The sequence below is a fragment of the Oryx dammah genome, unplaced genomic scaffold (assembly GCF_014754425.2).
Source record: "Oryx dammah isolate SB20612 unplaced genomic scaffold, SCBI_Odam_1.1 HiC_scaffold_7, whole genome shotgun sequence".
Lineage (NCBI taxonomy): Eukaryota > Metazoa > Chordata > Mammalia > Artiodactyla > Bovidae > Oryx > Oryx dammah.
The window spans coordinates 30,019,132-30,036,023 of record NW_024070191.1 but is presented as its reverse complement, the minus strand read 5'-3'; the positions used below and the strand labels follow the sequence as shown (position 1 = coordinate 30,036,023).

Genomic DNA, 16,892 nt, shown 5'->3' with positions numbered 1-16,892 from the left:
TCAGCTATACACATACACATCCACTCTCCCCCCAAACTCCTCTCCCATCCAGGCTGCCACTCAACATTGAGCAGAGTTCTCTGTTCTATATAGTAGGTCCTTGTTGGTTATACGGTCTAGTATTTTTTCTGTGAGATTTCCCTGCATTTTCCTATACTATACTTGATTTTTTAAGAGTCATGTGAAAGTCAGACGGCTATTAACACTGTCCCATAAGTAATTTTTCATTGGTGTGAGACACATGTAAAGATGACCTAAGTCAATCTGTTTCTGCCCTAGGGTTATTTATACGATCTAAGCCATTCCTGAGATGCAGAATGGAGGATATTAAGCATTTTTTAAATGGATGGGCTTAGTTGCTCAGTCATGCCTGACTGTTTCTGGCCCCATGGACTGTAGCCCACCTGGCTTCTCTGTGCATGGAATTCTCCAGGCAGGAATACTTGAGTGGGTTACCATTTCCTTCTCCAGGGGATCTTCACCACCCCCAGGGATCGAACTCTCATCTCTTGCATCTCCTTCATTGGCAGGTGGATTATCTATCCCTAGTGCCCCCTGGGAATCCATTTAAAATGGATATCCATTTATAATTATCACTGAGGAAAATGATACCCCTTAAAGATTTCTCCTTTAGGGCCCCTATTTAAATACAACCATGATTTATGTTTGCTTTTGTTTTTTAGCTTGCTTACTTTAATCTCCACATATTGAACCCCCAATATGAACCAACTACATACAATTAAGTGTCTTGTAATCTTGTATAAAATATTAAGCAATTATAAGCTATTGTGTAACAAAACAATTATTAAACCCAATAATGAACTAATCACCGTGTTGATGTATCTGTAAAGGCACAACTGGCTTCAGAGTAGAAGCTTTAAATCTCTCTCCAAATAGGAGAAATTACATTTAACCCATAACTCCCCGCTGTACCCCTTTAACCTATTGCGTTTTGCTTGGGGGCTGGGCCTAGACATCTGTGTTTTTAAATACTTCTCAGATGATGCTCATATCCAGCCAGGTTTGAGATGAATCAGTGTACTAACAGCTGTATTGAGCTACTTCTGAGTCATTCACATGGAAGAATCACCCCAAGAGTGGAGTCTGATATCCATCTGATTCTTCCCTGTCTGCCTCCTATATGACAAGGATTTTTTGTTAAATCTCTGGGGATTTACTGTTATATTGACACCTGTGCTAATTAAATTAGAAAGTAGAGTCTGGCTGGTTGCTTGTATATAAAATGTACCTAAAGGCTGTGGCCGGCGGTTTTTCTAGCTCCTCTATTCCATCATGTCACATTGGGGGTTGCTAGTCATCCAGGGCTGGGAGCTGTGGCCAGGAGAAACTTGTGCTGTGTGTCTCACTGGGCTGTTTATGTTGATTTAATGAGACAGGCAGCAACATTCAGGTGTGCTTCAGGGATACTAAAACAGGCAGGCTGAATTTACATATTTATGAGACAAAACTGTTTGAACTTAAGCACACACATACACATACGGAAATGATGTCGCCGTGGTGTTTTCCTTTAAATGCTGTACGTGAACAATATTTCCCAAGGTTGCATTATTGATAAACACAAGAACTATATCTGGAGGAAATCCTTTGAAATTAGATTCTAAATCCACATTAATGCCAAGTAAGTAATGAGGACCAAGGGGGTACTGCAGAGGAGTGCTGGAAGCAACGGAGAAAAATGTTAGTTGTTTTTTCTTTTCATTTTTTTCCCTCCTAAGATATGGCAAGTGCTTAATTCCTGCTTTCCCTCTGTCAAGGTTTGTTTGAACTTGTGTGTGTGGGGAGAGAGAGAGAACGTAACATAAACACGATAACAGAAATTTAAGTCTTAGCATATTACAGTTTTGAAAATAAATCACCATTCTGCAACCTTTGGTTTGAATTCATCAAAAGCAGCAATGTCAAACACACAAACATAAAATCGCAGCTCTAATTATTACAGAAATACAGGAGCAGGAAGTCACTGGTCCCTTTCTCACCTTCGGGCAGATGGCATTTATTATTTTTTAATAAAGCTTATCTGACCTGATTTAATTTTCCATAGAGATGGTTTTAGATTTAACATATCTTCAAATATCTGAAACTAAATTAATTATGTCTTACCAAGGTGCATGAGGTATTTTGTTTTTGTCATTCAAAGAAATTGCTACAAGGATTCAGATGAAATATCCTCAGAGCAAATGGGAAGCAAGCAGAGCAGCCTTGCAGGGGGCAGAGGAGAAGGCTGTCGTTGTTGCTTAGTTGCTAAGTCATGTCTGACTCCTTGCGACCCCATAGACTGTCGCTAGGCTCCTTGGTCCATGGCATTTCCCAGGCAGGAATACTGGAGTGGTTGCCATTTCCTCCTCCAGGGGATCTTCCCAACCCAGATTGAACCCCTGTCTCCTGCACTGGTAGGCAGATTCTTTACCACTGAGCTACCGGGGAAGCCCAGAAGAGAAGGAGGGCCTGGCTGAAAATGAAGAGTGTGTGTTTGATTAAAATCCTCTATTTTTTTTTTGGTGGGGCCACTATCTGGCCAGGTACCCAACTAGTTCTACAAAGACAGGAGAGTTGGGTCTAGAAGCTGCCCTTCCAAGGATTTCCAGTGAGAGGGTGAGCATTTACATAATTGGGGGACATAATTGATGGCATCACTGACTCAATGCACATGAGTCTGAGCAAACTCCAGGAGATAGTGAAGGACAGGGAAGCCTGGCGTGCTGCAGTCCATGAGGCTGCAAAGAATTGGACAAGACTTAGTAACTGAACAATAACAAGAATTTCCCAGGGAGATGGAAGGGACGTGAAAATGCAACCATGCCCTTTAACTAGGTTTCCTTCTTGGTTACAAGCCCAGTTCTGGCTGGGCTCAGATTTTTTCACTTCTTTGAGCTATGAAAGATGCACTACAATAAAGACAGTAAGTGTCAGAGCCACGCTGGCCTCCCTTTCCAAATCATGACAAACATGTTCATTACTGTGATAACTGAGGCAAATTCCATGGTAGGCAATTTCTGCAGAAATGCTTAATGAAAAAACTACCTGTGAATTTTGACTAAGAAGTTAGGCTTCTATTAGGGTTATAGCAGGTGACTCATCATTGCCTACAAGACGCTCAGCTCACACCACTAAAGTTGGGGGGAGCTAATAATAATGTGTGAAGTCTTTTAGACTGTTGCTATGGCTTTCTTCAAGTGGAATTATTTTAATGGCTTTGTAATTATATATTTCCCTCTAACTAAATACCACACATGAAGCCATGAAAAATATGACATAGATGATTTGGGATACGAAGGTAGTTTAAATGAACTCAGGGAGAAGGTTGTGAACACGTTCACTTAGCAAGATAAACACCCAGAAAGCAAGATTCCTTTCTTGCACAAAACTCAGAGACTAAGACCAGGCAGTGAATGGTTGTGTTCAGAAAAGCTACAAGTTATGTTTTAATCTTTCCAGATTCAGGCCAGAAAAGTTATTCAGCCAAGCCTGGTGATCTCTCAGAACCCCAGGGGAAAAGCATGGCCTTTGCTGCTCATGACAGCTGTCACAAACATCCTGTCAATAACAAGTACAACCCAACTCAACTCTACAATCAGGTTTATTTGACATAATAGGAGAGAGAAGGAATCACTGGAGGTAAATAGATTCCGACAAACAGGCCAGAGGTATCTCCACTGGAAAACATTTCTCTACAGCAAAAGTAAAGAATTTTAGGAAGTCCCTCTCGATGAAATAAAGACATTTATATTCAATTAGCAGGAGCATGCCAGTTTTTCAAGCATTGATTAAAAAGGATCTGCTACCCACAGGAATGGATAGTGGTTTGAAAAGCTGTGGTTTGAGCTTCATTTTCATGATTCCCACGGCAATTCATCTGTGAACAGCTGAGCTATTCTAGAATCTGGTAGCAATCAGTAGGAGTGAAAATACATTATCTGCAAGTCATTTAGAAATTCCTTGGGCAAATGTCTAACTTGCTGGTATATACATTAGCAGTGAGAGTGTTATTCAAAGCAAAATCCAAACTGGTTATGAGGTCTTAATTCCAAGGTGGTTGTGATGAACAGATCCTCAGGGTAACCCTAATTAGCAGTGGGTTACCCATATGACACAGGAGATTGGAAATCCACCCCAGTCCTCCATGTTTACTGAGACTTCAAAATCTGCCTGAGTTACTAAACAACCAACTAGTGTGATGGCACATTTTACAACTATTCAGTGGTGGTAGTAACCTCAGTTAATTTTCTGTTTGAAGTGTAGTTGATTCACAATGTTGGGTTCATTTCTGCTGTACTGTACAGTTCTTCAGATATATGCATAGATATATTCTTTTTTATAGTCTTCCCTATTATGGTTTTAGGCTACCTACTCCAGTATTCTTGGGCTTCCCTGGTGGCTCAGCTGGTAAAGAATCCGCCTGCAATGTGGGAGACCTGGGTTTGATCCCAGAGTTGGGAAGATCCCCTGGAGAAGGGAAAGGCTACCCACTCCAGTATTCTGGCCTGGAGAATTCCATGGACTGTATAGTCCATGGGGTCGCCAAGAGTCGGACACGACTGAGTGATTTTCACTTTCACTTTCTACTGTGGTTTATCACAGGATATGGAATACAGTTTCCTGTGCCATATAGGCAGACCTTGTTGTTTATCCATCCTATATACAATAGTGTGTGTCTGCTAATCCCAAACTCCTAATCTCTCCCCTGCTGCCTCCCTTTTAGCTTCAAGCCTGTTCTCCTTGTCTGTTTCTTTTGTTGATGAAGTCATTTGTGTCATGCTTTTAGATTACACATATAAGTGATATCATACGTCAGTTGATTTTTGATTAGTCAATGTCCATTAGGTATTTTAATCTTGGAGAAATCCTCTTATTACAAGGTCTCAAAAGCAGGGGAAGAGTTTAAGATGTCATTCATAGGCTGAGGTTTAACTGCTTACACTGATGTTCTTGACTAAATGGCACCCCTCATGAGAAAGCTTTCTTGGGAACAGTCAGATACCGAAGCACGCCCTTTATAATGGCCTCTGCTACTTAAGAGATAGGGAAAATGTGGGCCCATAAGCTGGCACTGCGTCACCTTTACTGGCTTATGTTCAGGATTCAAGTCATCTTATCTCTTCCATTGGTAAGCATGAGATTTCCAGCTCAGTGTCTTAAAAAGGTAGTTACTGCGGAAAAGCATAATGGGCTTAACGATTCAGAACTGGAATAGCTGGGACCAGGGATGAGATGTATCAGGAGAGCTATGCTATTTATATACGGGCAGAGCTTACACAGGCACTTCAGCATTATTTTTGCTGCTATTAATAAACCTGTACTCTTTGAGAGGTGCTAATTCAAAAAGGATCATATGTGATTAAAAGGAGCAAAAATGGAAAGGAACCATCTCTGCCCTAATAAACCTAAAAATTAACAGACTGTGTGTTCAGGATGTCATGGGACTACCTACTGAGAGGGATGATTTATAATTGTGGTCCCCGAACTACGACCTTCAGGTGACCCAACCACTCGTCTCACTGCTCAGCTGCACGTCAAATAACTCTTGTTCTTGTGGTTCACGCCATTCTCCTCTCTGGACATGGCATCCCTTTCTCTTTAGGTCTCAGATCTCATTCCTCCAAGAAGGTTCCCAAAGGATCCTCAAAGACTTCTCTCTCACAACTGGGCCTCTGCTTCCTGAATTATGCGTATCCTTCTAGCCAGTTTTCTCATTTAGCACACCATGTTGTCTGTTAGTTCACCCCTCCTCTCTTCTTGAGTGCCAAGTACCTCATCGTACCTTCAGCACATCAATGGGCACACAGTAACACAGTTCCTGTTTCGAGACGGGTATCCCCATTGAGCCAGTGATGTGGGTTCATTTTCCAGAATTGCCCTCTGCAATCAGATTCTCTATTGACACTGATCTTTAGGAAACCCCATGTTCTCCTGACACCACAAGAGGAACTAGAGAAAAGGCTGACCTGAAATGCCCAAGGGGTGTTGTCCACACAGTAGACCCTCAAGTTGTAGTCCAGAGAGTTACAGGACATGCAGCCAAAAACTGCCACCTTGAGCTGCTTCACGGCACAGTCTGTGATGGGTTCCCCGGTGAGGGCGTACGTCCCAAAGCTGTCTAGGAGCACGTGACATGCAAAAGGATCCAACAGGCAGTAGCAGGATGTGGATTCATCCTCCACCGACATCACTTCCTGTTGGGAAAAGGCGTCTTGAGTTCTCTCAGCTTGGGAAACACAATGTGATTTAACAGTCACTTTGCAAGGACATAACATCTTTTTTTCAGAATATTTTTACTGAACTCATTTTCTTGGTGTTAAATGTTTTTCTTTTATCAAAATAACTGCTGACATCAGGAGCTGAAGGAACGGCTATATTCAGTGTAGAGTAGGAATTCGATTTAGTAGGTTATAACGAACATCACTTTCAAAGCTCTACAATTTTCGGTTAATTTGTTCAAGGCCAAATTAAAAAACAAAACAAAAACACCCTTGAACCTTAACATCAATGAGCAAACTTTTATGTTTTTTTTTTTTTTTTATAAAGGTCTATTTCTGAAAACCTCGTCCAATATCCTTAAGGTAATGTTTATTTTCTTTCAAATATTTTATCTTCTTTTCACTCCATCAAAATCATGCATGAGGGACCATCCAATGAATGGTTTGAATAAGCTGTATGTATCAGAGTATTTCACCCTCCCCGCTAAGGTATGTGTGACCAATTTGATAGAGGGTAAATCTAACACCGTCTAGATGTAAATGACTGTGAGGAAGTGCTGGGAAGAAAAACTAACGTGGCAAAAATCAAGGCAAAGCAAGATGTAATGAAAAAGAGTGCCAAATCCAGTCCCTTTATAAAACCTATGGAACCTCACACCCCTGGAAATTACCCTACGGTTGTATCACAACTGAATAAATTGCAGAATGCATTTTCAACAAAGAAGAGTTTCAAGACAGAGCTGGGCATGGTAACTGTAATCCACTGAAGCAACTGGGAATTTTCTTCTCCTCAAGAAACATGATTTTCCTTTTACTTCCTTCTCCTGAAGCATCTCCTGGGAGGTAAGATCCCAGGGCTAGCTGGAACAGGTCATTGTGTTCCAACAGGATAATTCATCTGCTTTCAGGCAAACTGACCCCAGACAGACATCAAAGGAATCCCCAACAGACAGATAAATCAGGTTTCACTTAAAATAGCCAGCCCCCTGCAATCTTTCTATGACCGGCTCTCTTGTCCTTACTTTTCCCTTGTGGATTCTCAGTTTGTCGCTGTTCTTCTCTCCTTGTGCTGTTTCTTACATGCGTTCACATACACAGGGAAAGACAGAATGATTTTCAACGCATGCATTCCTTCAGCCACATCTACCTAACAGCTACTCTGTTCCTGAATACTTCCATATAAATTTGTTACAATCCCTATTTTGGCAAAAACAGATAGTGATTCCTTCTATGGATACAGCTGGCTTACCCTGGGCCTCTTCCCTAATTCCCACAGAGGCCACAGGGAAAGTCAGCTGGGACAGGGAAATGGCCTGGGCACCAAGGCAAGAGTGGCAGTCTCATGCACAAAGGGCAGGTGCACAGGGGTACGTGCCTGTCGGGGTGGCTACAACTGTATTCTAAATCGAAGGAGAAAGCTTCATATCCTCTCTGGTGGCTTCTCCCCATTATGACACACACAACTAGCCAACACCTTGCTGCTGCTGAGTCGCTACAGTCGTGTCCGACTCTGCGCGACCCCCCAGACGGCAGCCCACCAGGCTCCCCCGCCCCTGGGATTCTCCAGGCAAGAACACCAGAGTGGGCTGCCATTTCCTTCTCCAATGCATGAAAGTGAAAAGGGAAAGTGAAGTCGCTCTGTCATGTCTGACCCTCAGCGACCCCATGGACCGCAGCCCACCTGGCTCCTCCGTCCATGGGATTTCCCAGGCAAGAACACCGGAGTGGGGTGCCATTGCCTTCTCCAAGCCAACACCTTGAGGCTGTTGTAAATACTGGCCACCAACCCCCTGAAAAACAAGTCAGTGCTCAGTTTCACAGCTGACTTGTGTGACGAGAAGGTAAAATGAATTCCATTCCACAGGTGGAACCTAAACCCTGTGGTTTTTTTTTTTTTTTTTTGAAGCTTTTTATTTTATAGTGGAGTATAGCCGATTAACAATATTGTGATAGTTTTAGGTGGACAGTGAAGGGACTCAGCCATACACATACCTGTATCCATTCTCTCCCAGACTCCCCTCCCATCCAGGCTGCCATATAACACTGAGCAGAGTTCCCTGTGCTATATAGTAGGTCCTTGTTGGGCATCCTTTTTTTTTGGGGGGGGCATCCATTTTATTTATTTTTTTCTTTTTTATTTTTTTGGGGGCATCCATTTTAAATATAGCAGTGTATCCATGACCATTCCAAACTCCCTACAGCTGTTTTTTTTTTGTTGCTGTTTGTTTGTTTTTAAGGAAGGCTCTTGGGTCTCACCTCCCACTTGCCCTGCTGGGTCCTCTTCTTTAAATGGATGTTCCAGTGCTCAGAGCTGACGTCTGCACAGTGTGGGATGGTCAGGGCAAAGGGAGTGGTGACAATCATGTCAAGGGGACCACAGGTGACTTCTGGACTCAGTAGCACCTCGGATCCATCCGACTGGAGGCTGTATGATTGGGGAAGAATAAAAGAGAGAAACATGTAAAGGAGTCGGGGGCATACCTGGATGAGAATTTAGTTACAGGGGTTATTAGCAAAACCCTTTCTGGGACACCCTCCTGGGGAACACCACCTCCTGGAGGGCACCTGGTCAGGACTACAGACATCTATGTCGAACTACTCAACCATACAGACTAAGGGTGATCCTAGATTTCATATCTAGGTTTTGAAAAACGAAATGACAAATGCTGCTTCACCAAGACAGGGCAGAACAGGAGAAAGAAAAGACCTAGCTGGCATGTCACACACCAGCTGCTGAATCCTTATTCTTGTTGATGATATTATCAATGACCAAAGCCAAAACTGTCATAGCAATGAACAATCTGGTAATCCCAACAACTCCTCCAACAAATACGTTTAATGCTAGTCAGCAACAAAACAAATTACTTTTGTAAACAAAGCAATACTTCAAATGAATACGGATTGAATGTCTCTTCTGGTTTCAAAAACATTTATTTTCTGCCAATGTGCAAATACACAAGTTTTATAGTGATGGCACAGTAGACAGTTATAAACTACATAATCAAATACATAAATATGTATCTTTCATATTTTCCTATTTTAGCTATAAATTTAAAATCATTCTACCTAAACCTGGTGTTCAGATTTTCCTGTATTGTGAATAATTTACAACAAAAAGGCAGAGCCATGAAACAGATCAAAGAAATTTGACTAAAAGGAAATAATAACACCTGACTGGATGCCTCCCTGTTCCGTTTTTGTGGCTTTTGTTTTTAATCTCTGTCCCTAAACAGTAAGATAGGGTGGGTTATAGGACAGCAATCAATGAGAACCCAGAAGTCTACCCATTTTCTCTAACTGCTATGTGTTTTAGAAAAAGCTAGTTGATTTTTTTTTTCCGGTATTTTCACTTGTAAGAAATATACTGATTCAGAATATAGTCTGTAAAGCAATTCAGGATTCTCAGATGAACAATGTGATATGAGAGCTAGGATTGGTATTATTGCCTAAGCTTTTTCTCATCTCGCCGAGGAAGGGCATGTAAGAATGTCATCCCTGATCAAAAGAGCAGGATGAAGTTAGTACTAAAAGATACTACCTTTTCTGTGGTCTTGCATTAACAACCAGGTTTTCCACGAGCACATCTAACATGTTAATTTCTGAATTGCTTTTGTTGACACTGCTTGTTTCCCTCTCTGGTCAGTCATGGTCACCCTTTAGCTCATTATCTTTAATTTGCTGCTGCAACAAAAGTCAAGGCAGATAAGCAAGGAGGAGCATCTCCTACCTCCTGTACCTAAAGCAGACCTGAGCATGATCACAGGGTCTTCCTCCCTCCCCAAGAAGCTGCCTTCCCCAAAGTCAGCCTTCCTCGTAGGCAACCACAGTCATCAGCTCTTCCTTTCCAGGCAAAGCACAGGCAAAACGGAAAATATACCTTTTATGAATTTATATCTCTAAGTAGGGCAGGCCAAGTTGGGGGGAGGTGGGTGGGGTCTGGAAAGTCAGGTATTAGTAATCATGAATGTTCTGTGAACAGCCTAGAATGCTCTATTCTTGATTTGACTCGAATGCGAATTTCCAGTGAGGACTCTAGCCAGCACGAGGCGGCGGTCTGCACGTGGATGTCTGCCAGGGGCCATTAGAATGTTTTCCGGGTAATTGCTGCCTGTATCCTCACAGACAGGGATAGCTGGCGTGCATATGAGTGACCGAGGACAAGCTCCTCAAAGAGCTTTAATAGCTTTCAGACAAGCATTCCCCCTTGTTGAACATATTGTTCAAACATATGGGAATTGGGGGAATTATTTAATGCCAAATGAACTGAAAGCAGCTCATTAGATGAACTCTCACACTTGTGAATAGAAGGCGCCTTTCGGTAATAACTTAGAACGGCATTAGGAGTTGGAGAGGGTGCACGTAGAAACCTGGGTGGGAACTGGGATGGCACTTCGCATTAAGCAGACATTGGACACTTCCAGAAACGCAAAGGAAATAAGACTTCTGTCTAATCCTCCTATTGTGAAAACAGTGTCTGTGCGTGTAGGTCTGTCTCTGGTGAAGGAACAAAACTTAATCTCTGTTTTTTCCCCCTCTGTGATTAATAATGATTTGCCCTTTTCTGCCACCTTCTATCTGGGGCAATCAGGGAGATTTACAAATAGTAATTAAAGTGCTCCACACAGCTGTGTGCACAGGTATTAACAACATAAGGTTACAGAGCAGTCAGCCAAAGAGATGGAGGCAAAGTCACCCCAGATTTCTGATTTCTGGGGCTCCTGAGCCCTGTGGCCAGATGCCACTGTGTTTCTCTGTTGGTGCTAGGAGATGGCTGGTCCTCTGTCCCAAATGAAGATGTAGGAAAAAAATGTCATCCAAGTAGAGTCATGGATACAGACCTAGGACATCTGGGTGCAACAGGGCTGAGGGAAGAAGCTCATAACTGGGCAAAACCAAAGATTTGTAAGGCAAGTGTAGATGGCATTTAAGCTTGCCCACATCATATTGAGTTCAGCAAAGTCCGTTTGGGTTCTTCCATAAGATGTTACGGGAAACCCCATGAACTTTTCGGCCAAGGAAGTATACATGCTCTTGCTAGGGGTTAAAAAAAGGGCAACACATTCTTCTAAAATTGCTGTGAGCTACCAATAACTGGGAACTAATAACAGCAGTGATTTTCTGGACCATAATATGAACAGCCTCTCTGTGCATCACACATACTTATGTAAGAAAAGTGGTTGCATGTGATGTTTGCTATTTAATTTTTTCATTTTGTTACCAGCCCCTGCCTCTTCTCCATATATATGCTGTACATGTTTATGAATGCTGATATAAAAAGATCCATAATTTAACAGCCAGGTCTGTGTAAGCAGGTGGCTTTATTGATCAACTGTATGGAAACATGGCTGTGAATTCAAATTGCTGCTCTGGCAGTGCAGCTGAGAGTTCTGGGGAAAATTCTGCCATCTCTTTAGCTTTGATGTCCCCAACCAGCAAATAAATATACATGGCAGGAGAGGGTGCTAGTAAAGGGCATGGGGCCTCTTGTCTGGGAGTCTGGCAAGACAGAAAGCCCCACAAGGCTAACTCGGGTGAGTTACCAGCGAGAGAACCAAGAGTAGCAGAGGAGCTGCAGAGAACACAGAAGTTGGGGAAAGGAACTTTATCGTGTCCTTTCTATGTGCTTCACGGCACTGTCTCTGACACCACATCCCTCCACTGACCTTTCCTGTGTCAAGAAAACCAGACAGGGTGGTAGAAGGGAAAGCCCTGCGGAGCCTCACTTGCCTCTCATAAGACGTAACATCTACTCGAGGACTCCCCTGGGAGTTCAGTGGTTAAGACTCTGTGCTTCCAAGGCAAAGGTTGTGGGTTCGATCCCTGGTCAGAGAACTTAAGATCCTGCATGATGTGCAGTGTGGCCAAAAAGAAGAAAAAAAAAAAGGAGAATATACTCTAAGACTGTTCTGGAGTTAAAAGAAGTAAAGCCAAAAAAGCACCTAGTATGTGCTCCATGCATGAGGGTTCTGCTTCTCAATCCTCAACTCCCATCTCTCCTGCCTTTTTATGAGTCTTATTCTTACAGCAACTGTGCTTTTGGATGGCTGCTTCATTCAACACGTGCCTGTGTGCATGCTCAGTCGTGTCCGACTCTCTGCAACCCCATGGACTGTAGACCACCAGGCTCCTCTGTCCATTGGACTTTCCTGGCAAGAATACTGACATGGGTTGCTGTTTCCTACTCCAAAATTTATTCAATAGATTGCCCTTATCTCAACACACGTGCTTTAAGGGGATTTCCAATGCCTTAGGATGAGTACTCTGGGAACTGAAGGCACTGGAAATACTATGGGAACTGGGGTGCGCACTACGGGAATGGAAAGCACCTTGGCAGTGTTTTCGTGTTTCCATCATGGTCACTTCTCAACTCAGCAGTCAGAGGAACCCCACTCAAAATGCCAACATCTCGCCCTCTTCCCCCCACTTACGGAAGTGGAGCTATTTCTCCTGCTCTGGAATCTTCCTTCAGATGTCCCCACAACTAGCTCTCTCATGCTCCACAGACCTTTGCTCCCTTTCCTTCAATAACTAACAAGGCATTTCTCCAGTCATGCCTGAGCAATGTCACTGCAACATTCTTACCCTGAAAACTAGCTGGTCTTTGTTTTTCTTTTATTTTACACTCATTGCCTTCCAATGCACTTTACTATTCAATTTATTTTTATTTTATTGTTGTACCCCTGCCCAATGCCCAATATAGGCCACAAGTGCTCAAAATATTTATGAAGAAAGCATAGGCACCAGTGGTTTCCAGTGACGAAGTATGGAACATTTTGAGCATCAAAGTGAATAATGGTAGTAAAGGATGATAACCCATTGAATAAAATAAGGAATCAGGAAAGATACAGATATAAATGAATGAATGAATGGGAAGGCAAAAACTCTTCTACACAGTAGCAAAAACCAATGTTGTAATAGTTGCTCAGTCATAGCCCGCCAGGCTCCTCTGTCGATGGAATTCTCCAGGCTAGAATACCTGAATGGGAAGCCATTCCCTTCTCCAGGGGGTTTTTCCCAACACAGGGATTGAACCCAGACCTGCACTGCAGGCAGATTCTTTACCACTTGAGCCACCAGGGAAGTCCATACAATAAGAAGCCAACTAATAAGTGTAGAAAGTCATCATTTGACAACTAGCTGTATTAATAATTGACTCAGTTAAGGATTAAGAATAGGATAATGCTATATGCTCTGGTGAAAGTGTGAAGAATAATAGACTACTTGCATGGCTTCAAAGTATCTTTCCACAAGGTACGTATTAGTTACAAAGGATTGACATGACTTTATACTTGAGAACCTTGGTAGACACCATTTAACCCAAGTTCTCAGTTAATCTTGCCAGTAAAGGGATTAATTTTCAGAACTTACTTCTTGATATGAAAAAGCGAAAGGAACTCAAGCATCACTTCTGTAATATTCCTGCCAATAATACTTATACTGACACTAATCATAAGAATGTATTAGACAAATAGCAGCCCAACTTGAGGGATATTCGCAAACTAGTTGATCTGACTCTTGAAAACCATCAACATAATGAACTAGCAACAGATTAGGAACTTCACTAGATTAAGAGAGACCAAAAAAGGTGCATGATAACAGAACGTAGTGAATGGACCTGAATTTTTATTGCCATGAAGGACATTATTTGGATAACAGGTGATATATGAATAAAGTCTATGAAGTAAATAATAGTATTGTATCTATGTTAATTTCCTGATTTTGATAATTTGCTTTGGTCACGTAACAAGTTGTGTTTAGGATATACACAATGAAGTATCTGGGGGCAAAGGAATATCTTATTCACAATGGTTAAAAACTGTGTGTGTGTGTTGGGTTGGCCAAAAGTTTGCCTCTAACATGGAAAAATTGGAAGAAACTTTTTGGCCAACCCAGTATTTACACACATGGAGAGAGGAACAGCAGAGCACAGGACACACACTAAAATGTTAACGTTCGTGAATCTGGGTGAGGGAAGGTTGGGAACTCTATCCAGAGGACCCTTGACCACGTGGGAGTCTACGGGCACCAACACTCTCTGCTAAGTCAAAAACCCGTGCATATCTTGTGGCTGTCCTTCAACTTCCGTGGTTCTCCGTATCTGTGGCTCCACACCTGTGGATCCAACCACACACAGCTTGTAGTTATTGACTATTGAAAAGTGAACCCATCCAGCTCAAAGCCATGTTCAGGAGTCACCTGTACTATTCTTGCAGCTTTTCCTTAAATGTGAAATTCTGTCAAAACAAACAAAAAGATACTAATGAAGAGGGGCTCAGGTTCAGAATCCCTACAATGAAATCACTAGGGTCGATGACAACTGCACAGAATGTGATGGTGGTTCTGAACTTGGTGGTGGCAAGGTTGTGGTCCAGACCCTGCCACATGGGGACTCACATTCTGCAGTACCGTCTGCCCACGAAGGTCAACAGAAGGTCACGGTGAAGGTCAGCTGCAAGGCGGCATGCCCATGGCAGGTCTGGAGCTGCATCCGGACACACTTGGCTTTTGTTCTCAACATCTTTTGACCCGATTCTAGGCTTGCAACGTGCCACTCTTCAAATAAAACACTCAGCTCCATTTTTAAAGACGCGGTTTTGACTGTTGTCATCTGCCATGCTGTGCCTGGTAATCATCACTCTCTCCTTTCCTCCTTATGGTCTACATTACAGATGAATGTAGGTTTTTGATCACCTTTCCCCAGAGCATCACTCAGGAATGCGCATAGGAAGGTAATGATAGTTTTACTATGCTAGACCCTGGGTCGATCCATAATTAAATCATATTTTAATGGAACAGACATAAAAAGGCGATAGATGAAAGCTATACTTAGCTGGCTCCAGCCTCCTACACTTTTCTACCTGAGATGATACAGAGTTTTAACGGTTATTATTCTTTTTCTCTTTTCCCTGAAATCCTCATACTGACCAACAGTGCTAACATTGCTGTGGATAAAAATCATGGTTTGAGGTTTATGATTTTTCTTGTCTTACTTGAGTCTGATGCGTGTGTCACTACACAGCTCTGACCAAATCTTTGAGATCAGTAGGAAACACCATCTCAGGATCTCCCAGAGAGACAGGCCCTTTAGAAAGCCAGCATGGCACATCAGTCAACCCCAACAGCGTGACTAGGTCTCCTGGGGGATTAACTCCAGTGGGCTTCCCTGGTGGCTCAGACGGTAAGAGTCTGCCTGCAGTGCAGGAGACCCGGGTTCAGTTCCAGGGTTGGGAAGATGCCCTGGAGAAGGGCATGGCAACCCACTCCAGTATTCTTGCCTGGAGAATTCCATGGACAGAGGAGCTAGGCAGGCTACAGTCCATAGTGTCGCTGAGTTGAACATGACTGAGCAACTAACCAACAACTGCTCTGTAAATAGGATTTACTTTTTAAAGATGTATTTATTTATGGCTGTGCTGGGTCTTGGGGCTTCCCTAGTGGCTCAGTGGTAAAGAATCTGCCTGCAATGCAGGAGACTTGGGTTCTAGCCCTGGTTTGGGAAGATCCTCCAGAGAAGGAAATGGCACCCCACTCCAGAACTCTTGCCTGGAGAATTCCATGGACAGAGGAGCCTGGCGGGCTCAGTCCACGGGGTTGCAAAGAGTCGAACACGACTGAAGCGACTGAGCATGCACGTGCTGGGTCTTCAGTACTGCACGTGGCCCTCTCTATTCAGAGCAAGTGGGAGCTATCTCTGTTGTGGCGCACAGGCTTCTCATTGCGGTGGCTTCTCTTGTTGCAGAGCACAGGCTCTGGTGTTTGAGCCTCAGTAGTTGAGGCTCTCGGGCTCTAGAGTGAATTCAGTAGTCGTGGTGCATGGGCTTAGCTCTTGGTGGCACGTGGAATCTTCCCAGACCAGGGACCAAAGCCATATCCCCTGCATTGGCAGGTGGATTCTTAACCACTGGACCACCAGGGGAGTCCTGTAAATATGATTTAACAAAATAGACTTCTAGAAAGGGAGGATAGGTGATTAAGGGCAGAACAGAGGAAAAAATAAGTTGAACAAAATCTCTTTATCACAGTAGACTCCTCTTTCAGTCTTTAAGTAGCTGTAAAAGTGTAATGTGGTTCTGAATTCCTTGGGTAGCTTGTTTAAAATTATATTCCTGGACACCACCCATGATTCTGATTCAGTATTTCTGAGACAGGAATACCAGTGCAAGTGAAGAATACCACCAAGTATACCACCACGCACATTAGCTAGGCACTACTGTTTGAGAAAAGTGTGGTTCTTGAAAACCTGAGTGATTCCTGAGAAAGCATCTGAAGCCGTGCCTTACACAGTGGGGGCGGAGTGGTCTGTTAGATACAGATCAAGTAGGCTTCTGAAATGGAACTTAGATTCTGGTCAAGTTGAAGTGCTCACTATGAAGGCTTTGGAGAAGGAAATGGCAACCCACTCCAGTATTCTTGCCTGGAGAATCCCATGGACAGAGGAGCCTGGCAGGCTATAGTCCATGGGGTCACAAGAGTCAGACACAACTTAGTGACTAAACCACCACCAACCACCACTACTGTTGAAAAGTGCAAATACACAGGGTCAGTTCCTACATCGCCTTCCTCTAAATAGTACATGTATTAATACAGAAGGCTGCCTGGCTCGGGTGTTGATGAGCAGTCACTGGAAAAAATGTTACAGCTCTTCACACTATTCTACACCGTTAGCTGGGGCAGAAG

At 43.1% G+C, this 16,892-nt stretch overlaps 1 protein-coding gene across 1 annotated transcript in view; it reads right to left on the bottom strand.

The window, feature by feature from the left end:
* The window catches only part of UNC5D (unc-5 netrin receptor D), a 633,424-nt gene that overhangs the window by 38,761 nt on the left and 577,771 nt on the right, over positions 1–16,892 (bottom strand). The window contains exons 12-13 of the mRNA XM_040242921.1: positions 8,472–8,640; positions 5,964–6,191 (exon numbers count right to left, since the gene is read on the bottom strand). Of these exons, the coding sequence (XP_040098855.1) occupies positions 5,964–6,191; positions 8,472–8,640 (397 nt within the window). The remainder of the gene's footprint in view (positions 1–5,963; positions 6,192–8,471; positions 8,641–16,892) is intronic.